This window comes from Epithele typhae (genome assembly GCF_022376455.1).
Source record: "Epithele typhae strain CBS 203.58 chromosome Unknown BXZ73scaffold_26, whole genome shotgun sequence".
In the NCBI taxonomy this organism is placed as follows: domain Eukaryota; kingdom Fungi; phylum Basidiomycota; class Agaricomycetes; order Polyporales; family Epitheliaceae; genus Epithele; species Epithele typhae.
The window spans coordinates 378620-405179 of NW_025954217.1; the positions used below are offsets into that span (position 1 = coordinate 378620).

Here is a 26560-nt window from a genome sequence, read left to right on the forward strand (position 1 = left end):
ACACACCGTCTAGGTGGGGTCGAGCATTGAGCTGGTACTTGCGCATCTGCGCGGTCTCGTAGCACACGCCGGGCCGTTCGCGGCAGTGCGCACTAAGGTCGACCTTGTTCGCAGCGAAGGAGGCGACTCACACAAACTCCGAGTTCATACACAGCATCAGGGTGCCTTCCATGGAGGAGTGTTCGCCGAGGAAGCCTGACTTGTATTCTCGAAGACGCTGACTGAAGGCAAGGTTGAGGGCGAGGCGGATGTACATACTAGATCACGTAGACATACCTCGATGCTTGTCGTAGAAGCGATTCCTGCCATCGCCGAACTCACGGGTAGCGGGGGAGTAGTCGTCTAAGCGAACAATGACCATTGCGGACTCGATTTCCTCGATTATTGGACGATGCGACAAGGAGAGCTTCTTGAGCGTCGGTAGGATATGAGGATACGCACAGGAAATACATGAGGAAGCACTCACGTCGTTTCGGACATCGCGTTTCTCGGAGGTCAATACTAAACGAGCTGCGCGGCGTACCTCATCTGGCTTGTCGTAGATGTGGACGCAGTTGCAGCTCACGAACATGACTGTCGGGTCGTGGTACTAGGCGGCCTGGCATGTATGCCACCTCATTCCACCACTCCGCAAGCCAGTTCGCGCACCCGGGGTCCGCTGCGCGCGGTTGAAGGGGCTCCTGCAGGACCTTCGCCTGATCCGAGACAATGAACGCGTTGACGGCCGCCTTGGCCCTTCGTGGTCGTGAAGTCGGCCGAGGTGAGGTGCGGCCCAGGCTCGAAGGATCAACGTACTTGGCGGCCGTGAAGGAGATAGTGGGCGCGGAGGGGCACGGGGGCGAGGCTTCGTAGGGAGTATGGGCCCTGGGGGTCTTGGACATGTCGGCGACGAACGTCGGACTTGCGGGGCGTGGAGGACGGACTTGTAAAAGCGGTCTTAGGACTTGCTACTACCAGCTACTACCGCGCGCGCGCGCACGCAGGCGACAATTCCCATGCTAGCAGCGCTCTTGCGCAACGCGCGACGCGCGTCCCTGCTCCATCTCTTGCCTCCTCCCCTCTCCCTCCTCCTCCTCCTCCATCAAGCTCCTCCTCCTCTAGCGGTGTCGTGATTCTCCGCAGCCATGTTATCGAACCCCCATTTCGCCCACCTTACCGGCCATGCCCTCGACCATGTCTCTCTGCCTTCCTTTACGCCGGCGCAGCTCGCCGTTCCCCATCGCAACCATGTCCACCACTAGTGTCGTCAACGTGTTTGAAAGTGCGTCCTTCCACGCCATTCACGGCCTTTCTTGCCATTGACACAGGTAAGTGCATCAGGTCATCTATACGCGTCCACTGGGCATACCTCCAATTTAGTCAAGGTGGTGCGAAGTATGAGCTCAATGCGTAGCAGGTTAGTACAATCACCATACCATTCATTATGCACCGCTTATCTCGTTCTGCGTTCCTAGGCGGCGAAAAGCACCTTAACCGCGAATTTAAGGAGAATATCTCGGGAATATGTGAGTACCCCCGTTGCATTTGCCCGCCCGTGCCGCCGCTCATTTGCTGAGCCCACATCGTCTCCGTCGACGAGCGTGCGCCCGTACAGCCATCGCATTTGGAGAGCGCAGCCAGCAGCGTGTGTCCACTCTCGTCCGGCGGCCATCTCGCGCTCGGTAAAGTCCTAGACGGGCAGGGCTCGCTCTGGATCGAAGAGCGCGAGGAGCAGATGAAGGCGCGACAGGTACGGTGCGTTTTTTTGTCATTTTCCAGCTACTATGGGCGACCACTGACCGTCGTCTCCACGCTCCTCCCGGGTTATGTGCAGATCAGATGCGCAACGAGCCCGCGTGCGCCGGCAGGTCCAGCACAGGCTTGCCGTGGACGTCGACGAGCTCATTAACGCCGTCTCGAGTGAGGACAACGGCGAAGGGACCGACAGATTGGGGCACAGGAGGTAATGGGTACCGCGGTGTTGACGACCTGGTTCTATCGGGTGGGTCGATCGTCCGCACAGGCTGCAGTTTGATCGCGAGCGTCGATTTCATGTAGCATTGTATTCCGTATTCACATCACCGTGTTATTGCGGTTGATTATCACGAATCCGGTGTGCTCCGATCTCACTCCATTCATTGGTGCAAAACGTCCTTGTGTGATGGCTATAACTGCTAGCAATAGTGGTGAAAACAGAACTATAAATGCCTCTTTCTCTTCAGTGCATTTTCACCGGTTTACTCGTCAATCGCATGAATCGATACTCAACCAGAAAAATGCGCATTTCCACCTCTTCTCAGTTGGTGAATGGTTGCAAAATCTTAGTTAAAAACCCCTTCTTGGTTCACCAAGTCAGACGGTGGAACTCGACTGGCGCTAATGACGCAAACCTCGTTATTCTCACCACGACCGGAGGTCGATACCACCCAGAACTGCCGGGTGACGTGACAGGTGAGTTTCACCTCTTTGAGGGCACACAGTGTTAGGTCGCCCGCGGGCCCAAGCCACGCGAGCGCTCATTAGTCCATAGCCATGGAGGACCCCCGAAAGCGCCTATAGAGGGACCGCCGACCATCCGGACACGATTTGATGATTTTTGGCCCTCGGACCGGTCGCCATCCGGACATCCGGAGGGCTTGTCCCGACTGCATGGCTGCCGAAGGTCCGGACATGACCTTGAAGGGGCCGGGAAGGGTCTGCCGAAGCCCGGACATCAGCCAAGTAAGACCTGAGGTAGGCGCCGATGCGGGAAGTGGGAGGAGGGTTTGTTCAAAGCTATTACTCAGTTGAAACACGTATTGGAGGGAGTCAATAAAGCTTTAAAGCATCATTTAGTAATCATCCCGGCGTCAATCAGAATTCAACAGCCCACTTTTGCGCACAGGTCGAGAATTCCCGCTAAGTACAACAAATTTCTCTGTTCATTCCATGCCACCTTGCTCTGAGCAGCTGCGATGAGCTTTTCGCGGGGTTTGAAGACTTTTTGCGGCGAAAACACGAATTAGCGCCCGTAAAGCGCTCCTGGAGGACTGCCGAACGGTCCGGACGGGCAACCGCCCTGGTGCTGGAGGACCGCCGAAAGTCCGGACGTGGGACCTCAAATAGTCCGGACATGAAAGTCGCAAAAATGGGCGTTTGTCGGCGGTCCCTCTATAGGCGCTTTCGGGGGTCCTAGCCATGGCCGCCCTTCCCCGGCCCGGCCCGGTCAACCGTCCCGAGGACGCGCTGACGCGCTGTCGATGCGCGCGTGGAGTCCGCCCGCGCGCTGACCACAACACGGACAGCGGCACGCACCCGCTCCGGAGCTGAAGGAGGACTACTGCGTGGCGACGGGAAACGTCCGCGACTAGCTTGAGGAAGGACTTGGACGGGAGGGATGGGTCGATGACTCAGCTTGCGGCCCTGCTTCGATTCCGCCCACAAGCTTCTTCACCATCTCGGACTTGAGAGCGTCCGGCGCGTAGACCGATTTCAGCTTCGAGAGGGGTCCGGGTGCCTGCACTGGTGCCTCACCGTCGTGGGGGCGCTCGAGCGGGCGGGGTGGGTGCCTGCGGGGTCTAGGCAGAGGTTCGAGTCGTGGTTCGAAGCTCTGCACGAAGAGCTCGGGAACGCCGGCATGCATCTGCCCATGCATGTGGGGACGTTTTATTAGGTGTGTCCCAACGCATGAAAAGGCGATGCGTGTTGAGACTCATTGTTGCCAGGACAGACCCTGACTTCAAGTCCAGATGGGAGTAGTACTAACCAGTGTTGTGCACTGAGATATGGATCCGAGCACACAGGTTTGCGGGAGGCAGAGCGTTCCTCATCGTTCACTTGCATCGCGTATCCGATGTCCATAGCCCAAGCAATGTAGTTGATGAGCCTTGTCTCCTTCCAGTAATACCCTGAGACAACTCCTCGCGCGAACCTCCGCACATCGTTGTTCATTCGTACATCATCGCCCTTTCAAACCACTGGGGGTACAAGCCTGAGAGGCTGAAGTCGAACCTGGTCGTCGTCTCACAACGCGGGCTGAGGTCGCGCGACCCTCGTCCCGCTCGCGGCTGCAGACTGCTCCAACAACTCGCCCCAGGTCAGGTAGACGGGCAAGGTCGTCGCGCCGGGGCTGTACATGGCCACCGGCATCTCAGGCGCCATCCAGCATCTCGCGGGCATGATAGACTCGAAGCTCATCGTCGCGACCAGCTGCATGGTGCACGTCGGTCGGTCGTTTGCTCCTCCTCGTGCTCATCCCCGCCAAGGACCCGGACGCCTGGACGCCGGCGGCCCGCGGATTTGTAGGGCTCGTGGAGAAGCTCAAGCGGCGATCGTAGAGCACCTCCTCCATGCATTATTGCATACTACCCACACGAAGCTCTACAACTTCGCTTTCGTTGACCGGAGCATTCCGATCGCCCTATCCCGCTCGCCTTGCGCCGTCGACTCCCAAAGCCAGTCCCACTGCCGGCCAATTCGCGGCCCCAGCACAGCCAGGTCGTCTCGTACTGGCCCGTTGAACTCGTACATATCTCCGGATTCCCTGGACCCCCGCAAGGCGTGGTTCGCGATGGGCAGCCGGACGCGCTCGTACGCTTGCAGCGCGGCCTCCAAAGTCTGGCGATCGGTCGAGGGGTGGCCGAGGACGGAAGCCAGGATGAACGCATCCTGCGCGTATACACGGCGCGTCAGTCAAGGACCCGTGCATACAATGACGAGCCCGAGTAGCTACGCACCTCGATGGCCTGTCCGGCCCCGGCGCCCTGGTTCGGGGTCATTGCGTGCGCCTTTCCAAGTCCTGTTAGCCTCCGCAAGCTCGAGCGATTGCGAAGTCCCAAGCTCACTGCGTCGCCGAGCAGCACCACGCCGTCTCTCGCGTAGAACGGCAGCGGCTTCATCTCGTGAATAGCCCATCGCGTCGGCTTCTCTATACACTGTCACTCTATGTGAGCTACGCACCGTGGTCTCGGTGGAATTGGCGTTCGGCGTACCTTGAGGAGCTCCCCGACTTCCGGCTCCCACTGCGAGTAGCATTCTTGCATCTCGGACGCGGGGCAGTCCTCCACCCACGCGCCAGTCCAGGGAGTCCCGTAGAGCTCGGGTTTGGACGCGAGCGCGACGACGTTGACGATTGAGCCCGCAGAGATGGAGTAGCTGACAACATGCTACGAGGCAGGAACTGATCAGACAAGAACCTCTACGGCCACGGGTCGCATACCTTCCCCTTGCCGCAGTACTGAGCACGCGATCGTCAGTTGCGTCGCAACACGCTGCGGGTTTGGCATACGCACCATCATAGGGCTCTGGATCGTCCGATGTTCCGTCCCGTGCGCCGACCTCAGCTTCTCCACGGGGATGAGCCCGCGGTACGCGACCGTCCCGCTCCACACCGGGTCGACCAGCTCGAGCAACGTCCTATCTCCGCCAGCCCGGACGGAGTCCTCGAGCATCTGCTTCCGCACGGTGGACTTGATCCCGTCGCAGCCGACGAGGAGGTCGCACGTCGCGGAGGAGCCGTCCGCGAACGCGAGGGCCGTGCGCCGGTCCCGCCGGCGGGCGTAGGAGATGAGCCGTTTGCCGAAGTGCGCGGCGCCGGCGGGGAGGTGGCCGACGAGCGCGTCGAGGAAGTGCGCGCGGTGGAAGCGGATACAACCGTCTGCGGAGCGTCGTGGGACGGCGACGGGGTCAGCTGGAGCTCGAGTTTACGGGCTTCAGGCTCCTTGAAAAAATGATGCTCACAGGGGACCTCGAACAAGTAGAATCGGGACCCCTCCGAGGGCTGGTCCGACTTTCGGTAATCGAAGCCTATACCTAGTACGATCCAACGTGAGCAATGGATTCGGGATCAACGGCACAGACGTGACTCACCCAGAGAGCCGTCTGGAGGCGCGTGCGCGATCCGAGAGAAGTCGCCCGCCATGCCTAGGAGGGTGAGTATCTCCCAAGTTCGCGCCCAGATCATCACACCGGCCCCGATCTCCTTGAACTGGCCCGCCGCTTCATAGACGTTCACTTCAATTTCGGGGTACTTGGATAAGGCCACGGCAAGAGTGAGGCCTCCTATCCCTCCACCACTGTACGGCATGTGAGTGCAGAACGTTACTTCGGCACCAAGCTAGACGGACCAGATGGCGACGGAGAACCTGGATGGAGACATGACTCGTAGATGTCAAGCAGTAAGCGATTGCGCTATAAGCTCAAAAATGGCTTGCTTCCGTACGCACGCAGTCGCGTAGATAAGTCAGGTGGGATAAAAGGTCCATAAAGAGAAATATAGACATCGCGCTTCCCATGAGAGAGAAGAAGGCGGAACACAGGCTATAGTAGGGGGCACTGCTACTGTGAAAACACTGACCGGCGACGTAGTTTGAAGAGTAGTAAGAGTAATTAGTAATACGGCTGACTTTAGTATGTTGCACTTACACATCAGCAAAACGAGGGGTGCCCGATCGAGCGCTGTGGCGCCCGGCGAAAGCGGATGATGTCAGCTCGGCAGACGCCAGACATCGTCGGTCCGGAGGTCCAATGATCGGACACGATCGACTTACGTAGTGTAGGGCTCTGCTCGACCGGTGATAATCTGGTAAGACATTTTTTGAGAGAGCACTGGGGAGCCAGTTGTACTATGGTAGATGAGACTCATTCCTTGTTTCTTCACGCTAAGAAGGAGCTAGAGTGTAGTCAAAACATCCTCGGTACGGGCGCTGGTACTACTAGTCTCCCAATTCTATCCACGCGCGCGTCCGCAGGACTCGACTCCCGACCCCGCCACCATCGCAGACGCCCGCGCGCCGGCTCTCATTGCACCCTCGCCCTTCGCACCTACGTCGCGCCTCCCCGAAAATCGCCCTGCAAGGTGCCGCTACACAACACGCCATATCTCCGACTCACGAGGGACCCCGACACAACGCGCCGGTGTCACGCGCTCTCCGTCAAGCCTCGCGCCCCACCATCCCCGAAGTTCCCATCGTGCTTATCCTTCTCTCTGCTTGCTTTCCTCTCATCCCCTCCGTGTTCGCCCACTTCGCTCCCTTTCTTCTCCGCGACACCCTCGGACCTCCTGTCCCACGGTACTCGTGCCCTGATCAGATTCTCGGATCTCCATGTCTCATGGAATCGTCTCCCTCACCATATCTGCAATGATATTGGATTTGTCGGCCAGTTGATATTATTGCTGACGAGGCTCTCAGAGGCTCATGGGGGCCGGTGTCGCTATCAGTGGGTAAGGTGATCTAGATGTACATCCTCGTTGCCACCCGGTTCAAGCGCAGCTCATCTGGCAACAGTATCCTGGTCGACATGAACTCCGCTTAACAAGAACATTTATATCACTGGGGCCCGCACTGCAGCAGTACGAACCTCGTTTCCCCCGTTATGTTTCCCCCTGCTTCGCCAATCTTCGACAGACAGCAAGTGCGGCACCGCCAGTGGTGTTAAACCGGTTCATGAGGAGTGGAATACGACTTCTCAGGTGAGCGCCTCCCCCACACTCAACGCGTCCATCTCCCCGCGCTCAACCGATACACCCCTCCACGCCCTACGCGTCCACCTCCCTCGCTCCCTCGCTCCCTCGGTTGCCGTGTCCCTTAACCAGCTTCGGCCCCTCCGTCTGCGCCGTCCACTGGAATAACCCCAGGTTCGAGGCCCCCGCTGAGCGCGCACGTTGCCCACACACAGCTCAGCGCAGCGCGACGTCGGCATGTCGCAAGCGACTTCGCTGGTCCTCAGTGTACGTACCATCCCACTCCTCTTCCGCCCGCCCCGCGCTCACTGCGTCCCGCTTGAACCATCAACTTCAATGTCGCGCTCACTGTCCCCGCGCTACTCGGCGCCTGAGGCTGATTTGACTGAGACTGGAAGTACGTCTTCCCTCTCCCGCGCCGAATCCCAAACCCCGACGCTGATGCCAAGTGTTCAGCTTCTTCAGCTTCTTCGCCACACTCCTCTTAGTGCCTAAGAACAGAACCCGCGTCCCGATGCACACCCATGCGGCGTACCAGCTTCATGCGCTTGACCTTAACCTCCGCCGGCCGGTCCTCGGGCAGAATGTCAGGGACACGCCGCCGCCGGCCGCTGTATGAGCACACAGAGAGTCGGTCTCAATCCCGCTGACATGGCGACTACGCATTGTCAGCATAACATCCGACGTTTTCCTGTCGCTCTCTTCAATGTGTAGTATGTACCTTACTCGATATAAAGTAGCAATACAATGGTTTGTGCTGCACACCTGCTATGAGTGTGTGCATGATTTCGGTGGATTGTACCGCACCAGGCATCCGGTGACCCGTTATATGGTCTATAATGGACGTCAGCACCTGTGTCTGATCGCACTCGATAGGTCTTTGTCGGGTCAAGAATGCACTGTAGTATAGCGGCTGCGCAGATAATGTTAGATCATATACAGGCCAGCTAATGATCATACACACACCGGGATTCGATCTGACGTTCACTGGCGTCTGACCATGCCCGATCGGACGGTGTCTTGTCCGACAGATGCAGATGAATGCTGATCGTCGCCGCCGTTAATCTACCAAACATGGATACTATCGGATCATTGCTCGTCTGAACTACAAATAATGATAGCGCTATCTGACATACTACAGTGTACTACAGAGCCCTGTCGTGCATGCACCCATTTTGCTGATGCATAACAGCTGGCTTCCAGTTATAGGGCAGTGGGGGTGCGCAAATTGGGGCAGATCAGCGAAGGTATTGCTCGAAGCGCCGGACACAGTTCAGATTTGTCAGCAATCACGCAAGCGCTTCGCGCGACCACCCCGGCCCCTAGGTGTCATACTCACTACCACGCTCATCCAGCTACCGCACGCCCTTCGGGAGATGCGTGCGCGCACCACCGTGTACCCGGATCCGGGAGGCGTGCGCGCCCCACGAAATCCCCTTTGCGTTCCGCCGACGCATTCCACCCCGTGCCACAGACCGGGACGACGACTCCTGACGGTCCCCCGCGGCCGGTGAGCGTTGCGCGAACGTTTCAACCCTGCACTTATTATACATGGGTGTCTCCGCACGGAACACCGACGAACCGTGGAGACAACACGGCCAGTCGCGCCGCGCCGCGCCGGTCGCCCCGCCCCGCTCATCCTCGGTGCCAACAACTTGAAGAAGCACCCGCCACTGCGCCGTGCCATGGGCTTTGTCCTCCCCTCAAAACAACTCCCACCCTCAACGGCGCGCGGCTGCGTCCCTGGCCCCCATCCGGTATGCGTCGTGTCATGCCCAGCCCCGAGGCCTTTCGCTGAATAGGCCCGGTGCAGCGTGTTTGCGGAACGACGCACGGGCCCAATGCCGCTCGCGACCCCACTCAATCTGAGCTCCCAGAAGATCGTATACACGCGGTGCAGATGAGCTCACAGGACCGTGTTCGAGATCATCCCCGCCGCCCGCGGTCTCACCAGAGGGCGATGCTCGATGTCTGCTTTCGGCGCACATATGGTCCTATCGACGAACGCGCGTACGACCCGGTACCAGATCACGCCCGAGGGGACGGGGTGGTTCGAGTCGTGGTTCGAAGCCCTGCACCAGGAGCTCGGGAACGTTGGCATGCCAGCTGCATCGCGAGCTGGGGAACGAGTCTGTACCTATGCTCATCCAGCAAGTGTCGTTCTACTGGGTGCGTGTTGTTGCGACAGATGTTGAAGCATGTTAGCTCAAGCGGCCGACACGTACAGGAACCGAACGACGTACGTCAAGATAGGGACGCCACATTGTGTGCGTAGCCCAGGTGCGTATTTGAGTCTTCAAACTGTACTAGGTACACCACTGAGAAACAGATAGTCTCGAAGTTCAAACGATGTACTATTAGTATGTATCAGCGTCGAAATATCTTGATTCCCGTCGATGCAGTCAGAATAGCGCTACATCCTGTATCCGACGTTTATAGCCCATCCAATGTAGCCGATGAACTTCGCCTCCTTCGAATAAGAACCGGCGATGACTCGTCGCGCGAACCTCCCAATCCAACCAAGTGACACCCATTCGTACATCATCGCCCATTCAAACCACTGCGGGTAGAAGCCTGAGAGGCCGAAGTCGATGAGCCAGACCTGGCCGTCGTCTCCGAGTAGGACGTTGCGTGGACTGAGGTCGAGGTGAGTGAATACAAGTGGCGACTGTGAGGGAAAGGGTCCGGGGTCTTGGAGATGGCCGCATCCGGCAACTACCTTGTTCATGCGTTGAGCGACTTCGTACTTATAATGAAACCAATCGACAAGCTCGGGGTACGAGGCGAACGGCCCAGCGTCCTTTGGGTTATCAACACAATTAGTATTAAAGTCCACGATGAGATGAACTACGGACTCACAGTGGGACTAAACAGTGCTTCGCATACACAGGTTTGAGGGGTATCGCCGAGAGGGCCCGGCCAGGGTGTGGTATGAGGGATTTCACGCAGCTGTTTCACATACTGCCTAAGCTTCCAGATGATCCATAGCTTGCGGAAAATAGAGAGCTCGGACCAGCATTGGTCAAGAGTGCGTCCTGGAACGTATTCAAGGACAAGGCAAACGTCCTTCGGATCGGCAGAGTCGTGACATTCCCTGATCAAGGTGGGGATGGGAATAGACGTATGGGCACGAACAGCTTGTATGTGGCGAGCCTCGCTAGGCATGGTGGGAAACTTCGCCACAATGTCGAGTCCTATACGGCGAACGTATACATTGGCCCAGAAGGCGGGTTTGCCTAGGGTAAGCGAAGACGCCTTGAATAGACCGATGATCCCATCGTTGGGGAGGTGACGCAGGGCAGACCATGGTTTGAGCTGTTGCTTCATGTCAGTGTCCGGTGAGCACAACACAGCACTCACTCGCCTCCTCAATTACCGTCATAGTGCTTCGAAGGGGAGCAAGGCTCCGAGGATACTTGAACCTGAACGGAGTGGGGAGGCAAGATCATTAGACCGTAGTATGTGGCACGAGTTTCCCCAAGCACGAGTTGAAACTCAGCCTCAACTTCACACGCCTTGGCTTCGCAGTCTACGACCGACCGACGGTCAGCCTCTCACTCACCGCCAAGTGCTTCGTCCCCACCTGGTTACTCTCGCAAGCTGTCGCAGCGACGCTGGCAGGACTCCGTCGACCACTATGCCGTGATTAGAAGATTCGTGCAAATAGCAGCGGCTGACGTCTTGTGCACTCAGGGTCTCATCCTCTGCACACTCGACGTATCAGCCAGAGGTTACCTCCTCCGTCTCGAGCCGCCATCCTTGACGAATCGTCGGCGCTCCGTGATGCCCACGTCTATCGGCGGGTCTTGTTCCACCGCGCGCTGGAGTTGCCTACCAACCATGCTTTTGCGGAGACAGAGACAGACCAGGACGGCACGCACACCACTGCTTCTTTGTGGATAGTCCAATCGCCATCTTCGAGGCGGGCCGAGAGGTGATGTTGAAGAAGTGAGCATGTCATTCAATCCACCGCAATGGGGCAGAGGTGAGTTGACTCATTTATTGATGCCGTTTTTGTTCGCTCAGGCCATAGTTCTCAATGACCGCCTCTTTGCAGACATTGCAGGAGAGCCAGCAGAAGACGGAGAGCGAAAGGACTACTGAGTAATGAATGCGAATGGGCTAAGACGAATGTAACGTGTTTTGTTGCCAGCAGATGCCATGATCAGTCAAATGTACGGTCACGTTTCCATTTGAACACACTCATCAATTCGGCGAATTCTCTGTTTCAGTCTTTTGCTTGGTCTTGTAGCATTATATGTCAGGCCTGTGGCGATAGATCACGGAATGCGCCAACACTAACTCACCAAATGCTGAGGGAGCCCATGACGTTTACGCTGGTTCAAGGGACAACGAAAACGAATAGATCTTAAACGTATGATCGCGCACTACTGCCTCTAATTGTACACTGCATCGTTACTGCATATACAAACTGATATCTGCTACAGCCCGTGCAAACCTTGAGCCAAATTGCCGAATTGAATGTCCCATTCATGCCCCCTGCGCCCACTGCCACGGGCTCTGTGCGTATCCCTCTTGTCTAGCAATATTCTCAAGCTCGTGAGCTTGGGTGTTCGTCCCAAGGAGAGTATGCCCGGTCCCACCAATACGTTCTCCACATTCATTGCAGTGAGACACCACGGTTGCTCCTCCGCACTACACTCCCGTCAGCGATCGGATTCAACTGAAAAGCAGCGAGTGGATCGACTCACGTCGCCGATGACAAATATGTGGCCGTTGGGGCACTTGTAGAAGTGGCCGGTGTGCGCTGCGATGATCATGTCAGACGCTGCGTATGCAAGCGAGAGCGACGTCGGCACTCACAGAACTCCCTGCCCAGCCCCTTGACGACCTCGGTGAGCTCCTGGTGCGAGACAGGCTGGTAGAAGGTGTCGAGGCGCAAGGACCGCTCGAGCGCCTTCCAGTCGTCGACGATCGCCTCCGCTGGGAGCATGAAGTCTGCGCGGAGCCACGTCGCACCCGCGGCACCGCCGCGCCATCCGGCGGCCGCGCGCGCGCGCACCCCTGCGATCTCCTCGCGCGCCGCGGCCTGCTTCTTCCCCGCGTTGTCCGCGAGCTTCGTGCGCGCCTCGATAGTGATAGCCTTTGCGGCATGCTTGGTCATCTGGACGTTGAAGCGGAACTGCTCGAGCTCGATCCGGAGCATAAGTAGCACGGTGCTGGCCTCCTGGCGATGGCTCTCGGACGCGCGAGTGATGTCTAGCGCCTGCTTCACGTCTGTGGCACACGCGCGGAGGAGGAAGGAGACGTAGGAGGCCCACATCCGCCGATTGTTGGGGGGGTACTCCTTGGGCGGACGCGCGGAGACGGTCTCCAGCCATGCCGTCGCGAGCTCGGCAAGCGTGAGGCGAGTGGTGATCGTCACCCAAAAAGTCTCGACGAGGAAGCGCTTGTCCGCGCGCGGTGGAGGCTGGCCAACCTTGAGGCGTGCGACGCGCATGGCGTACTCGTTGGGGTTACGAGGGGCCGTAGTAGGGTTTGCGGCGATCTCGTCCATCTCCTTCTGATAGAGGTAGGTGTACGAGGCTTCCCATGCGTGCGTGTGCGCGGGGCGCAATTTTGTGGAGGAAGCGGCGTCCTTGTAGGCCGTGAAGAGAGGGAATACGAGCTTCTTCCAAGCCCTCGCTTCCTCAACCGGAAGACCATGGAGCTTTGCGTTCAGCGGGTCGATTTCCTGCAGAGAGAGGGGCGTCGCGCGGACCTTCCGAAGGAGCGCCGTTTGTTCAAGCTGGAGCGCCTTGAACTCCTTCGTAGAGAGTTTGGAGGGCTTCGCGTCAGCCTGAGCTGCCAGCGCCTCGACCGCTGTTTTGAGTACGTCTTTGGAAACGGCGGCAAGCTTCGCATGGACAGCTTTGAGCGACTTCGACATATGAGACGCGACGTTGTTCTCCAGGATATCCAGGTCCGCTCTCTTGACGATGCGCCCGTATCGAGGAGCCGTAATGGCGGTACGACACGTTGGGCATGCGGGAGGTTGCTTGAACCCCTCCGGTGGAGCCTGGAGGCCGATCCATTTGCCTTGATTGTCGCGGCGATAGTACTGGTCGAGTTCGCAAATGCCATCCAAAGTTTCGACCGTGAAGACGTGACCGCAGCCTGGAAGGGTGATAAGGAGCTCATCCGTGTTTTCGCTTTCGAAATCAATATCTCCCAAAGTTGTTTGCATGACTAGATCCACGATATCCGCCCGCCGATCCTCCGTAGCGCACTGGGGGCAGATTTGGAGGGAGCAGTCCTCTCCGCATACTATCATGTTTGGTGAGATCGTCGCGCACTATGGAAGAATATGCTAAACACGGACCAGACGGACAGCGATGCCCGCAGTTCAGAGTCTGCTCGCAACGCTTATCGCAGGGAAGACGAGCACATATCTTGAGGAAAATCACGTCAGCAGACGTAAACGTAAGGGATATAGTGACCTACAGATCCGCATGGAAGGGGGCACGAGTGGTGAGCACAACGCCTAAGGTACAACTTGTTAGAATGCGAAGGCAACAGGCGACCTCAGGGGCTTACCAAGTGCACAGTTCTTGACAGGGCGCGCACGGAGAAGAGCAGTAATCTTTGCAGCGCGCATGGGCGCATTCCTGGCGGCATCGCTCCTTGCAGTCGGTGGTGCATTCGTGATTCGTCGAGCAAGGCTTTCCGCAGAGATGCCCGCAGAACAGAGACCGCTGGCAAGGATGCTCGGAATGCTCCACACGCTTGATGGCCTCGACCGTGACTGGCGCATTTTGAGCGTCCTCGGCCGCATTCTCGACAGGAGCGGGCTGGTTCAGAGACTGGCACTGGAAACACGACGCGCTGCAGGTACGACCACAACAGCCCATGATCCCGGAGCAAGGAGCACGGCAGTAGTGTTGACGGGGGTCTTCGGAGCAACCCATCTCGACTTCGTGCTCGCAAGTTGGCAATGTCTTCGTAACCCGCTCGCGGCAATGCACGGTGTCGAGGTTGTCGAGTTGGAAACTGCAGTGTATGTTCGTCAGGGACGGCGGTCGATGGTATTCAACAGAACCTACCAGGCCACCTGCGCAGCGACGTGTCCGCAGGGCAACTCGACGTTGGTGATCGTCGTGCGACATTCTCCACAATCGTCCGCGCACTGCTTGAGACACGGGTGACCCCGAGGACACAACCGAGTGCAGCGCTGCGCGCAGGAGATCGTCACATGCCGCGGGTCGTCGGAATGACACTTGTGCAGATCGATCAGCTAACTAACCGTGCAAATCCGGGAACAACATACCTTGTAGGGACACAAGTGTCCGCACTTCAGTTTCGTGTCGCATTTCTGGAGACACCCGCCATCAGGAGCAATCCGAGGGAGCTGCCCTGGCTTCGAAACCAAGTGCACTGTTTGCGGATGCGGTGGCACACGACGGGGAAGGCCTCTCCCAAGCAGTCTCGCTGCCGCAGCTCGTCGATGATGGTATGCCACATGTCGCTTCTGGAAGAGAGATTTGATGCGTTTCCGAGGATGTACATGCCCTCACGAGCGCGGGAAAGCGCAACTATGATGGGAAAGGTTTGAGAGAAATTGCGAACTCCGACGTATGCATGACGTACCGTTAGCTCTGTTGGCGGACTAGTGCGTGTGGTCTCGGAATCAGTGTCCTGGACGAGGGAGTAGTGGAGTCAGGCCTACCCGTAGGAATCCAATATTGACTCGGCCGCGAGCGGTTTTGTCCTCCTCTGAGCCACCTGCATTGCGCACGAGGGATAGGATGATTATCTGGACAATTGTAAGATACTGGCGAGTTCCGATCAATGCGAAAGCCGCACCTTGGCCTCCTCGCCCTGGAAATTGTCGATCGTGCGTAAGAGGACCTATGACAAGCACAGCGACGTTGATGTCAGCTTATACTGCCTTTGAAAGCCAGCTGGCCTACCCTCCGCGAAACCTTGACGAGTTCAAACGACGTGCCTGCATCTTCAGTCTCGGCCTCCCGGTCGTCGAGATCAGCCTTGTCGCGCTCGTCCAGCACGACGGCAACTTCGTTTGACAAAGCTTCCCTCAGGCGAGATAGCTGCCCTAGGTAAGCGCACAGTACAACGATGTCTCCTTCCTCCGAATAGGGCCCTTGCCTAAGGACCACCATCAGAACACTGCATGAGACGCAAATGGAGGAGTGATGCTTACCGGAGCAAATACATGACAAGGTCTTTGATCATGTCGACCTGTTTCAAGTGTTAGATCTTCGTATGAGCCAACTATCAGAGCAGCAGAGCTTACGTACCTCGTACTGGTTATACTTGCTCACGGAGTCATCTTCCCCGCCGTTCTCCTTGTGATTATGCGTCATGAAGAATACGTTCTTCGTCATGCCTTGGACGTTGGGGTAGTTCTTGACGACCTCATGGTCTTGCAATCGGGGGTAAAGAGTCATCCTGGATGTCCCCAAGATGTCAGATTCACCAATGACCAGAATATATCAGAGCGACTATATACCTAACCAAATCCGAGATCTCAGGGCGCATGCGTCGCTGCACGTTGATCTGTGACATATGCAGGCCCGACGAAGAGAGTCGCTCCATCAAAGACATGTCGAACTTGTAGACCAGCTTGCCGTGCGAATGGTCCATAGACAGCGCTATCAGAGAGGCATTAGCACGTATTGAAATCACACGGACGACGGACACTCACAGTAGTTGTTCAGAGTCGGCCGCAACTGGAGCGGATCGCCGATGAGGATCAGGTGCTGAATGCTTGGTACCAGGCTGCCCAGAACGTGCGCTTCCAGCACTTGGCCTGCCTCTTCCACCAGGACGATCTTCGGGCCGATTCCCTACAGCAAAGTCAAAACATGCAGCTTTCATCGCAGCCAAATCACGTACCTTGAGGAGAGTTGTTAGCCTCGCCGCGCCTATAGTGCAATGCCACGATGAGTGAGAAATCAATTTGGCATTGTGAATTGAAGTCGCGGCACGCACCCGTGGTTGTGCAGCCGATGATGTCGACATTCCGCAGGAGCTGCTTGCGGACCTGGAAGGAGTTCACGAGTCGTCAGCTCAGCGACTATCTGCTCCTGAAAACACAACTGCTCACCTCAGCTTGCCCCTCCGAGTACGCTTGTGCGGCGGCAGCATGCTTCTCCCTGAGCCGCCGGAACTCCGCCGTCTGCATCTCCCGGGCGCTGAGACGGACTTCGTTGGACCACGCCTCGTGCAGGCGCAGACGCTCGTCAGCCGACAAAGACCAAGCGTCCTCTTGATCACGAAGAACCTCGATCTGTCGAGTCGTGGTGGGGACGGGAGGGACGTCGGGGCAGCCGTACGCGACGAAGAACTGGCGCACGTCGTGGAAGTCGTCCGGACGAATCTCACTGGGTGGGGCTGGGGTGGCTCGGCTTCGTTTGGTGGTTGGAAAGGCTGCTCTGCTACATCCGGCGCGGTTTCGGGGGTGTCGTCGAACATCTCGAAGAGCCACTCCTCTTCTGGTGCAGCCTCTGCGGCTGCCGCGTTGGAGTCGTTGGGGGAGGGAGGGATGTCTTCGGCCTCCACCTCATCGTCGGCGTCAGGCACGGACTCGTCCTGAAGGACGTCGAAGCGATTGGAGGGTGCTTGGGCACCGGCTTTCGACTGCTGTGCAGGTTGACGATGGCGAAGAGTGTAGTGAGCGTCGTTGAGGAAGGTGATGTCCCCGCCCTGGAGCCAAAAGCCGTACACCGAACGGTCCACCTCTCCACCATCTTTACCGCCCGCCCCCGTAACTCGCCAGCCAGCCTCACTCTCCGAGAAAAGCTTGTAGACGACCTCGGTCCACCCTGTGGGGCTTTCGATAGACTCGTGGAGGATAGGGGCCTGAAAGCGGATATGGTTGAGGATGGTTTGAGGGTCCACTTCGCGCTTGAAGAATTCGTCCATGAACTTCTTGATCTCTTCCTCGACGTTACGGAGCTCGTGACGATAGCGAGCCACGCTGCCGGAGAAACGAGAGCGTCCCGCAACACGCTCGACCTCCTCGAGGGAGAACTTGGAGATGCGCTCGTCGGAGGAGCGCGAGCCGAGACGGACGATGTTGTTGGTGATATCTTCGTTGAGTACGGAGCTCAGCATGTGGTCTAGAGCGTGGTTGGTGAACGCAATCAGAAGGATGGGCCCGGCTTTGTTGGCGATGAGCACTCGTAGAAGCTTGACACCTGTAAAGCTCTGCATTGGCATTAGTCCCGTAATGCATCCCAAAAGACGAACATGATGACGCACCTTCCCGGTTCCCGGAGGACTAATAGGCAACAAGGAATGAGGTGATGCACCGATATATGATATCATGGGGACTTACCCTTGAATGAGGCTTATTTCCCTCGTCAACGAGTCGATCATTGCATCCGCTTGACTCGGGTCAAGAACGCTGCTGTTGCGCAGGGTCTCGCGCGCATTCTCGATAGACTCAGGGCTGCTGGCTACCAACCGTAGATCGTCGATGCCGGTCGCTGGGTCGAACAATGACGAGAGCTGGAAACAATGTTCTGGAACTGAAGTGTATGCAGGCGGGCTGACTTGCACATTTTGATAGAACTCGGGTGGGTGGTGGACAAGGTACTTGCTGAACGGGATGGTTTCGGGCTCGGCGCGCAGAGCCTCCAGGAATGGGCGGACGGACTCGAACATGACTGTCGCCTCGATGAGCAACTTGGTGGACTGCTTGTCGGCCTGCAAGCGGAGGTCCTGAAGGATGCGTAGTTCAACCTCGGGAGAGAAGAACGAGACGCGGATGTTGACCCTGTCGGCGCTGTGGCTTGCCGATTCCTTGAGGTCCTTAAGGGAGCTTGCCACGGTGCCGAGGTGTACTTCGGTTTGCCTGCCTGGTTGCTGCCATACGAGTGCGACCAGACCACCCTGCATGAGGCGCTTGCTACTCATGCTTTCCCAAAAGCGGGCGCGTGTCGCGGCCTGGGCGTTGCGAGCCCGACCGGGAGGGGTGTCCATGCCAATCCCAACCACCAGCCCGCGGTAGCTGGGGGCGATCGTGTGGAAGTCGACATTGGTGTACACGTTGAACATGATTGTGTCTTGGCCGACCGCATGGCCGCGATACTTGCCTCCTCCCTTCTTCTGCAGCTCGTCGAGCTGAGCGCGCTTGCCTTGTGCTTGAAGGTCGAGGTCCGAAAGGATCGCTTGAGCCGAAGCTCGTAGAGACGCACTGGAACTCGGCTCAGCATATATGTGCGATGCTCGGAAAACGTGCAAACTCACGTAAGCTCTTCCCGCAGCAGTCGGAATTGAATGTCTAACAGTTGTTCCATGCTCTCAGGATCTAATGGATGAGGAGCGCCATAGATGTTCGCGGGGAGAAAGGGGTGTAGACGAGACGTGAGTTCGTCGTGAGTGGGAGCAATCTGGATAGACCCAATCTCAATGAAGTCGTTGTCATGACGTGGGCCTTCAGGGCGTGCTGTTCCGGGACCTTCGTAGGCGTTGTGTAGAGCAGCGAGAATGCCTTCATCACTAGAGTAGGCCAATGGATTGCGTTTTTGCTCCTTGACGCGGGTGTTGTCTCGATGCTTCCTCTCTACAATCGTGGTGAGACGATCCACCAGACCGCACAGCCTCTCGACAACGAAGTGACGAGCTTGAGGAGGTGCGCCGGCGATGGAATCGTCGAACGTGGGCGGTTCTGCGGTGATCCCTTCGATCCAGGCAGTCGTCCACTGTTGGATGTTGATGACGAGGTCGTAGAGAGAAGGATGCGTTGCTGTAGCATTTTTGAAGCGTGTGACGTATCTTCGAGTGCGGAGAGCAAACGGTGGGTCAGCGTCGTGGGGACAGATGATATAATTCACATACTCAAAGAGCACTTGCACGATTGAGGACAGTATTGCGCTTCCCATCAACTGTGTCTGGTGAGGTTCCTTGAAAGACTTGCGGACCTCCAACGCGTCTTTCATGCACGAGGTGATCGTCTCCGAGAGTTGATCGAAATGTTCCATGATGACAGAGTATAGCGCGCTGCATGATTGGATTAGCGTGAACTCGACGATGCCACGGTGCAACGAGACACTTGCTTGACGATGCGACTTGTGATGCTCTTCACAACCCAGTCAGAAGAAAGGTACTGATAAGAGTATGAGCACGTGCGGTGTCTTAGGGTCTAATATGCACGCACTTTGAGAAGAGGAATGTAGCCCCTTCCAAACGACAAGCAGGTCCTGGATGTTGGACAGACAGAAACGTCGCTCCAGGATAGGATGTCCCCGATGCGTAAGAGCCCGTTGTCCTGCGTCGCAGTTTCAGTATGCAATTGAGACAAATCTGCAAGACTGATATACTCACGCTGCCGATCAAAGCCAAGAAGACCTTTGCGAATCATTAGGCAAACTTATCTCGTCAATGAGATTCGGGAAGGTTCTTACCTGACCATCTTCAGGAGACTGGTGGAATACAGTTAGTGAGTGGCTAGCATACAATAAGTTCTGACCTACCCAATGCTCGTTCCCAGAACTCGCGTTGCTGACGAGCGCCAGGAAACCGTAAACATCGGCGGCAAAGCGAAAGCGATAACTGTCGTCCAAAAACCTCCTGATATGATATTCCACGTCGGACGGCTTCATCTGTCCAATCGGTGTGCCGAAGAAGCCATCGGTTCCTGCACCTTGTATTCTGGCGAGTGCTGCGGGCTTCAGCAGAGCCGCAACGTCTTCGAGGGCTGATGATCCATTGGGAGTGGCGCGGGCAACTGCGTCGGAAGGGCGTTCGTGCAAGAAATTGCAGTCGGAGCCGCGTGTGCAGAAACCCCGATCGAAGTAAAAGTCACATATTCCTCGCGGGGCCCTGGAAGGACGGGGCGTGAAGCCACCCCTTCCTCGACCTGGATTACCGCGACTAGGGGAGGGAGGTCCGGTGGTGTGGCGAAACCCGCAGCTATCGCCTCGACGACAACCACTGGGGGTGTTGAAAAATCGGCATACTGAGCGGTTGTCCATGGAGGCCATGGGAGTAGGAGGGTCTGCGGTGGAGGGCAGAGACAACAATCAGCAGAGGAAAACGTGGAGGAGCACCATGCACAAACCTTGTAGCTCAGCGCTCAACACTTGATCCTTCGTTGCTTGTTACTGCGATGAATGGTGACAGTGGAGGTTGGAGGACAGGGTGGTACGTTCAGTTGCGCTGTCGAAGGTGGTCTGGAGAGAGCTGAACCTGCGAATTGACGTTTGGGGGGCGACCGCACTACCGCAGCACATCGCCCTCCTTGGGAATGCTGATTGACGATAACAGGAAATCAAGGGGTGGAAGAGGCCTAGAAAATACAAGGAAAAGATGACTACAGCTGGACACTGACTTTGTGTATGTTGCCAGTATTCTGGACCATCCCCGCGGCTCTTCGTTGCACAGGTGCTGGCGGTTGAGGTGAATCTGAACACGTCTATCCCGGACTTGTAAGAGCACTTGGGATGTGCATTACTGGCCAAGACATCTGTTGGTAGCCCGGTCTGAGGGACATGCGAGTCGTCGTTTGCGCTGGGGTGGAAGTTGTTGAACGGCCCCAGCGCGAATCCGAAATGTCCGACGGCACGATGCACGTGAATCGGACGCGGGCAGTAACACGACGCGGGGAACTCTCTGGCGTCGTCCGCCGCCTCCTCCCTACACCCCCACCATGCTCCGCCTGCGCTCAGCTCTTCGTGCCGCACCACTGTCCAGGCGGTATGCCACTGCTCCTGGCCCCCACGCACTCGTCTTCCTCGAGCACCGGGACGGCATCATTGACGCCGGCTCCCTCTCCGCTCTCACCGCTGCCCAAGAACTTGGGGGACAGGTCACCGGCCTTGTCATTGGATCTCCGGAGCAGGTCAAGGGGGTAGTCGAGAAGGCGAGGAAGTGAGTGTCCTCTTTATCACTCAGCGTCACAATCTCAGACGCATGTATATGCAGGCTGAAGGGTGTCTCGACTGTGCTGCACTCCGCGTCGGAGCAGTACGCACACTCCGTCTCCGAGGCCGTCTCGCCCCTCCTCGAGAAGCTCCTCGGCGAAAGCTCTCCCTACACCCACGTCGTCTCCGCCCACTCCTCCGCCGCCAAGTCCATCCTCCCCCGCGTCGCTGCCCAACTCGACCTCCCCGCCGTCTCCGACATCACCTCGCTCGTGCACGACAGTGCGTCCAACTCCACCACCTTCACCCGCCCCATCTACGCCGGCAATGCCATCGCCACCGTGAAGGCCCCCTCGTCCCTCCGCGTCAAGTTCTTCACCGTCCGCTCGACCGCATTCAAGGCCTCGTCTGCGGACGAAGGCGTGTCCGCAGAAGCGCAAGCCGTCGACCCCGTGGAGGCCTCCAGTCCGACGCAGCACGTCAAGACAGACCTCACCAAGTCGGACCGCCCCGAGCTCGGGTCGGCGAGCCGCATCGTCTCGGGTGGCCGCGCGCTCAAGGACGCGAAGACCTTCAACGCGACCCTCGAGCCGCTCGCGGACGCGCTCGGGGCCGCAATCGGCGCGTCGCGCGCGGCGGTCGACGCGGGCTACGCCGACAACTCGCTTCAGGTCGGGCAGACGGGCAAAGTCGTCGCGCCGGAGCTGTACATGGCTATCGGCATCTCTGGCGCCATCCAGCATCTCGCGGGCATGAAGGACTCGAAGCTCATCGTCGCGATCAACAAGGTGCGTGTCTAGGAATTTTTCGCTCCCTTCTCGCGCTCATCCCCGCCAAGGACCCGGAGGCCCCCATCTTCCAAGTCGCGGACGCCGGCCTGGTCGCGGACTTGTACACCGCGGTCCCGGAGCTCGTGGAGAAGCTCAAGCAGCAGTCGTAGAGCACCACCTCCTTGCATTGTACACTACCCACACGGAGCTCTACAACTTCGCTTTCGTTGACTGGAGCATCCCGATTGCCCTGTCCCGCTCGCCTTGCGCCGTCGACTTCCACAGCCGATCCCAATGCCGGCCGATTTGTAGTCCGAGCGCAGCCAGGTCGTCTCGTATGTCTCCGGATTCTCTGGAACCCCGCAAGACGTGGTTCGCTATGAGCAGTCGCACGCGCTCGTACGCTTGCAGCGCCGTCTCCAAAGTCTGGCGATCAGTGGAGGGGTGGCCGAGGACGGAAACCAGAATGAACGCATCCTGTGCGTATACACGACGCGTTAGTCAAGGACCTGTGCATACGATGATGAGCCCGAGTAGTAGCTGCGTACCTCGATGGCTTGTCCGGCCTCAGTGCCCTGGTTCGGGGTCAATGCATGCGCCTACTATCCAGATCCTATTAGCCTTGGCAAGCTCGGGCGTAGCCGAGCAGCACCACGCCGACCCGCAAAGAACGACAGCGCTCTCATCTCGTGGATGGCCCATCGTGTTGGCTTTTCGATACACTACCATTCTACATGAGCTGCGCCCCGCGGTCTCTAGCTAAGAGATCTCGTGCCCGATGCTTCGAGCAGCCGAGTGCAGGAGCAGGGGGACGAGACCCTCCGGTCACCAGTACTTATAGTCTCCCCTAGGCAAACCTTCCACGTACCCTCCGGTGACCCCAAAAGCCCCTTAAGGATGCGCCCATTGCGACCAAGAGGAGCAAACTCATGTAGCTGGAAAGCACCGCTACATAAGCCCGGGCCGGCTGCCGCCACCCTGGTTGCTTCGTCGGTGAGTACTTGAGTACCCGTTTGACCCCTGACCCCACTCTCCCGAAGTCACTCATTTCTCCCTGGACTCGCCCTGATCCCAGGCCCACGTAGCAGCGCGAACGAAGGTCACGTACCTCGCCATGTTGGAGACGTTTGCAAGGCCCTGCAAGAGGCCCAGGGTGCGCCCAACAACGCGCTCACATCAGCTCACCGAGGACGACATGGATCACTTCTTCTATCAGCGCGAAGACGACCCCACTGTCAGTCTCGGAACCATACCTCATCTCCCGTCGCAAACCATGCAGGAGTTCAAAAGCCGGGTCGCTGAGGAATTCGGCGAGAGATGGCAATGCCTGGCCGAGATGTGGAAGGTATGTGCTCCCCCACCTACTCAGAGCATTCAGGTGAACACGGCGATTGTCCAGCTGCACGAAGAGCGTCCTGGTACCAAAGAAGAGGCGGATAGGCTCGGTAACACTCTCGTGCAGACCGCCATCGACGAAGTTGCCGAACCGGTGGATTCGGATGTCCCGCGTCCCTTAGCGGGCGTGGACCGCGACGCTGTCAAGCTCCTGATCACGCTTCCTGCGGTCGGTGAGCATATTTACGTGTTCTGGTATACCTCCTGCTGACCTCTGTCCCTACGTACTACCCGCCGTCAACGCCGATTTGCAGAATGGCATAAGAAGGTCCACCGCCGAGTGTGGAGGGAGCGGGAGGATCCCTTCGAAGAACGGGATGGTGTTACCTATGTTCGCGATGACATAAACCGCCTTTTTGCAGGACACCGCTTCAAGGTGATTGTTCGCGAGGAGTACAACCGTCTGTGGGATTATCTTGCCGGGCACACCACGAATCTTGTTGTCACTGGGCAATCGGGTATCGGTAAGCGCCACTGCAGAATATATTTGAGCCAAGCTCATTGTCTATGGCACAGGAAAAAGCCTTTTCCTTCGATGGGCCTTGTTGAAAGCCCTAAACCATCGGCGACCGGTTGTCTTCGCTAATTCTGCTGGCGGCTTCTATTATTTCAATAACAACGGTGCCACGGTCCGAACGGCAGGGTCGTTACAGGCAGTGCCAGACGGGACATTGGGTCTTTTTGAACCACCCTCCGATATCAAGAAACATCTCTCTGACGTTGCGAACCTCGCCATCGTCCTCACCTGCTCTCCCAACTTGGTCCACTACAAGGAGTACCAGAAGCAGATGCGCGCTAAAATCTGGCCTATGGACTGTTGGTAGGAGAAAGAGATTTTGTTACTTCCGTGAGTGACTACGTTACGTTGTTTCGCTCGCCTCACCTGTTTTTTTCTTCTAGACGGGGTCGCGATGGGTTCTATGACCCGATAGAGATCTTTCGCTTCTTAGGACCATCCGCACGTGCATGTATGAAGTCAATCAAGCGTAAGCAAGGCCTGTCGCAGGACGTTGCGAAGGTGCTGGATACGATCAGAATCCATCCCGCCCATACATCATCTATTGTGAGGGCATTTAAGAAATTCTCAGCCCACGATGATCTGCCTTTCGACTCAGGCTTTGACCAATATTTCTTCATACAACGCTCTGAAGCAGCACGACCAGAACACACCCTCGAGCAGGTCACCAAATGCACCATTCCTACGCCATACCTTCGCCTCCGAGTTGCTCAATTCATCGCATCGGCCCAGGAAGCCGAACGCCTCGCCATGTACAAGGCGATGTCCCCGCTTGGAACCACTGCTGGACCCGTTTTCGAGACGTTGGCCTTGGCTTGGTGCACTCGCGAGCCACTCCTCTGTACGCTCAACGAAGATCAGCTTAACTTTACCCTTCCTCCCCTCAACCCGTCCATGCTTGACGAGGCATCGCCACTCCATGACGTACGCAACCGACTCTTCCTTGCACCTGCAGGCTTCCCCACCATCGACGCCTTCGCGGTCATACGGGACTCGGCCGACGGTTGGCCCCACGTCATTTTTTTGCAAGTCACACTTTGCAGAACGCACCAGATGCGAGGCGGCGGGATCGGAAAGGCAATGCGGACGCTTTTCAACGCGTCAGAGCCGCCGACGGGCGTCCGCCTCTCCTTCGTCTTCGTGGTCCCCAATGACGATGTTGGCAAGACGTTAGCGCATCGCTTGGCACAACCACGGGACACCGTTGCTCCTCCGGGAGAATGGTCGACATGGGCGTCGGATATGCCGTCGTCGCACCGCACATTCTTACAGACTCGAAGCAGGTGAGCTGCATCTGACTTGCGCGAAGCGCGACTCCGCTGACGAAATCCCTGGTTGTTCAGGTCACGGCGGCAGAGGTCGAGTCTAGGCTGCTATTCGACTACCCAGAAACAGCTGTGACCGTCTCAGATGAAGATGGAGAGGCGTCAGCCTGATGGCGCTGTATCCGCCACATCTTTCTTGTGCCGTCGCGTTTCCATACACATGTATGTTTCAGGAGTAGGCGGTTGAGGTCTTGTAGCTCGCCCAAAAGTACGAAGAGGCTTGAGATAGATTACTCCCGGCTATCGAGACCGATGGTGATTCTCAGCGTTGTATAATGCTTGGAAGAATATATATCGCAGAAGACATAGCATACGGTACGATAATACAGGTCGCACAGAAACAATACACACGTCGCTCCCCCGCGAAACGTTAACCTATCCGCTGCCTCCCGTTCTTTTTGCTCGCAGCCTGCAAAAGCGGCATTTCCCCACCTTTTTTTGAGGAAAGTACAGAAAATGATCACTTGTGGAGCACGCTCACAAGCAGAGCTCAAGTCGGGCGCTCCGCACCCACGGGCGCTCGCCCCATCAGCGGTGAATATCATCCGCGTCGCGTGTGAAACTGGAGCAGCCTTCAAACACCTATTCCCCAAAAACAACCATGTCAGTGCAAACCCTCGGAGAACACCCGGACCGGGGGTCAGTGTGTTTGCCGGGGTCCGAGGTCGCCTTTATATACCGCTCAAACCTTGCGGTTGATGTACGTTTCTCAAGGTGCGCCATGCCTACGTACAAGTCAGCGCACGACGCACGTTCTCAGCCTCGTCGGAATCTGGTCGGCTCAGACTGGCACGCAGCGTCACGACGCTGAGGGCATGGAGACGACTCGCGCCCATTGCTCGCGCCCGAGCCCGCCCGTTGCCGTCGGTGGAGCGCCGTGGGTCCAAGTACTCTGTCCGGCGGCGCATCGGCGGAATACTTGTCGACCGAGCCTACGAGGACGATCGCGATCATACGTACCGAGGCCGCACGCACACAGCGGACTATCCGAGCAACCCATCCAGCCGCCCGCCACGGGCGGTTCCGCCCACCGAAACCGTCCGAGTGCGCCTCGTTGGATGTTGCAGGACCGGGATCGGTGGCAGGCCTCGCCTGCCCACGGACGCGCGGGGTTGCCGTCCCTCGAGCTGCTCGCCCGGCCGCGACGCCTCCAGCTGCTTGTCCGGTCGCGGTCCCTCGAGCTGCTCGCGCGGGCGGGTATGCCGGATGTGCAACGCAGGCGATCGGGCGAGCATACCCAGAGCCGCTTTCCGACGCCGCCGCCAGCCGCCACAAGGAGCACTCGGGATCGGTGTGCGGATGGA

General features: G+C 57.7%; 9 protein-coding genes across 9 annotated transcripts; 4 read left to right on the plus strand and 5 right to left on the minus strand.

Moving 5' to 3' along the window:
* Nucleotides 1-156: 156 nt before the first annotated feature.
* Nucleotides 157-881, minus strand: BXZ73DRAFT_101744 (uncharacterized protein; the record flags this gene model as incomplete). The annotated part of the gene is made up of 6 exons (XM_048014994.1): nt 157-221; nt 277-409; nt 467-487; nt 524-589; nt 615-735; nt 796-881. The coding sequence occupies 6 exons, from the start codon at nt 879-881 to the stop codon at nt 157-159; spliced, it is 492 nt and encodes a 163-aa protein (XP_047877636.1).
* Nucleotides 882-1173: 292 nt separating this feature from the next.
* BXZ73DRAFT_101745 (uncharacterized protein) lies at nt 1174-1946 on the plus strand (the record flags this gene model as incomplete). The annotated part of the gene is made up of 4 exons (XM_048014995.1): nt 1174-1261; nt 1455-1505; nt 1557-1734; nt 1814-1946. The coding sequence occupies 4 exons, from the start codon at nt 1174-1176 to the stop codon at nt 1944-1946; spliced, it is 450 nt and encodes a 149-aa protein (XP_047877637.1).
* Nucleotides 1947-4093: 2147 nt separating this feature from the next.
* BXZ73DRAFT_101746 (uncharacterized protein) lies at nt 4094-4295 on the plus strand (the record flags this gene model as incomplete). Its single annotated transcript, XM_048014996.1, has 2 exons — nt 4094-4174; nt 4224-4295. The coding sequence occupies 2 exons, from the start codon at nt 4094-4096 to the stop codon at nt 4293-4295; spliced, it is 153 nt and encodes a 50-aa protein (XP_047877638.1).
* A 43-nt stretch (nt 4296-4338) lies between these two features.
* BXZ73DRAFT_101747 (FAD/NAD(P)-binding domain-containing protein) lies at nt 4339-6115 on the minus strand (the record flags this gene model as incomplete). The annotated part of the gene is made up of 9 exons (XM_048014997.1): nt 4339-4626; nt 4695-4745; nt 4803-4892; nt 4950-5123; nt 5177-5194; nt 5250-5614; nt 5698-5769; nt 5827-6032; nt 6084-6115. The coding sequence occupies 9 exons, from the start codon at nt 6113-6115 to the stop codon at nt 4339-4341; spliced, it is 1296 nt and encodes a 431-aa protein (XP_047877639.1).
* A 3718-nt stretch (nt 6116-9833) lies between these two features.
* BXZ73DRAFT_47345 (kinase-like domain-containing protein) lies at nt 9834-10747 on the minus strand (the record flags this gene model as incomplete). The annotated part of the gene is made up of 2 exons (XM_048019860.1): nt 9834-10220; nt 10280-10747. 2 exons carry the CDS (start codon nt 10745-10747, stop codon nt 9834-9836), a joined length of 855 nt encoding a protein of 284 aa, XP_047877640.1.
* A 1164-nt stretch (nt 10748-11911) lies between these two features.
* Nucleotides 11912-20370, minus strand: BXZ73DRAFT_90236 (P-loop containing nucleoside triphosphate hydrolase protein; the record flags this gene model as incomplete). Its single annotated transcript, XM_048025565.1, has 35 exons — nt 11912-12076; nt 12133-12209; nt 12245-12379; nt 12401-12572; nt 12597-12647; nt 12690-12728; nt 12750-12773; nt 12807-13019; nt 13047-13235; nt 13257-13301; nt 13323-13481; nt 13518-13715; nt 13809-13812; nt 13988-14410; nt 14464-14636; nt 14688-14777; nt 14819-14952; nt 15008-15026; nt 15087-15173; nt 15224-15268; nt 15331-15521; nt 15654-15829; nt 15891-16032; nt 16086-16227; nt 16323-16424; nt 16488-16727; nt 16766-17590; nt 17645-17663; nt 17721-18581; nt 18635-19162; nt 19226-19387; nt 19444-19493; nt 19545-19655; nt 19792-19809; nt 19861-20370. The coding sequence occupies 35 exons, from the start codon at nt 20368-20370 to the stop codon at nt 11912-11914; spliced, it is 6519 nt and encodes a 2172-aa protein (XP_047877641.1).
* Nucleotides 20371-21035: 665 nt separating this feature from the next.
* Nucleotides 21036-22189, plus strand: BXZ73DRAFT_90237 (electron transfer flavoprotein alpha subunit; the record flags this gene model as incomplete). The annotated part of the gene is made up of 3 exons (XM_048025566.1): nt 21036-21256; nt 21311-22037; nt 22088-22189. The coding sequence occupies 3 exons, from the start codon at nt 21036-21038 to the stop codon at nt 22187-22189; spliced, it is 1050 nt and encodes a 349-aa protein (XP_047877642.1).
* Nucleotides 22190-22229: 40 nt separating this feature from the next.
* Nucleotides 22230-22609, minus strand: BXZ73DRAFT_47438 (uncharacterized protein; the record flags this gene model as incomplete). Its single annotated transcript, XM_048019877.1, has 2 exons — nt 22230-22496; nt 22568-22609. Coding segments are annotated over 2 exons (309 nt in total), but the record flags the coding sequence as incomplete, so codon positions are not given.
* A 605-nt stretch (nt 22610-23214) lies between these two features.
* On the plus strand, nt 23215-25367 carry BXZ73DRAFT_101751 (uncharacterized protein; the record flags this gene model as incomplete). Its single annotated transcript, XM_048014998.1, has 7 exons — nt 23215-23364; nt 23419-23587; nt 23777-23878; nt 23931-24230; nt 24530-25100; nt 25151-25214; nt 25275-25367. The coding sequence occupies 7 exons, from the start codon at nt 23215-23217 to the stop codon at nt 25365-25367; spliced, it is 1449 nt and encodes a 482-aa protein (XP_047877644.1).
* Between the last annotated feature and the right edge of the window lie 1193 nt (nt 25368-26560).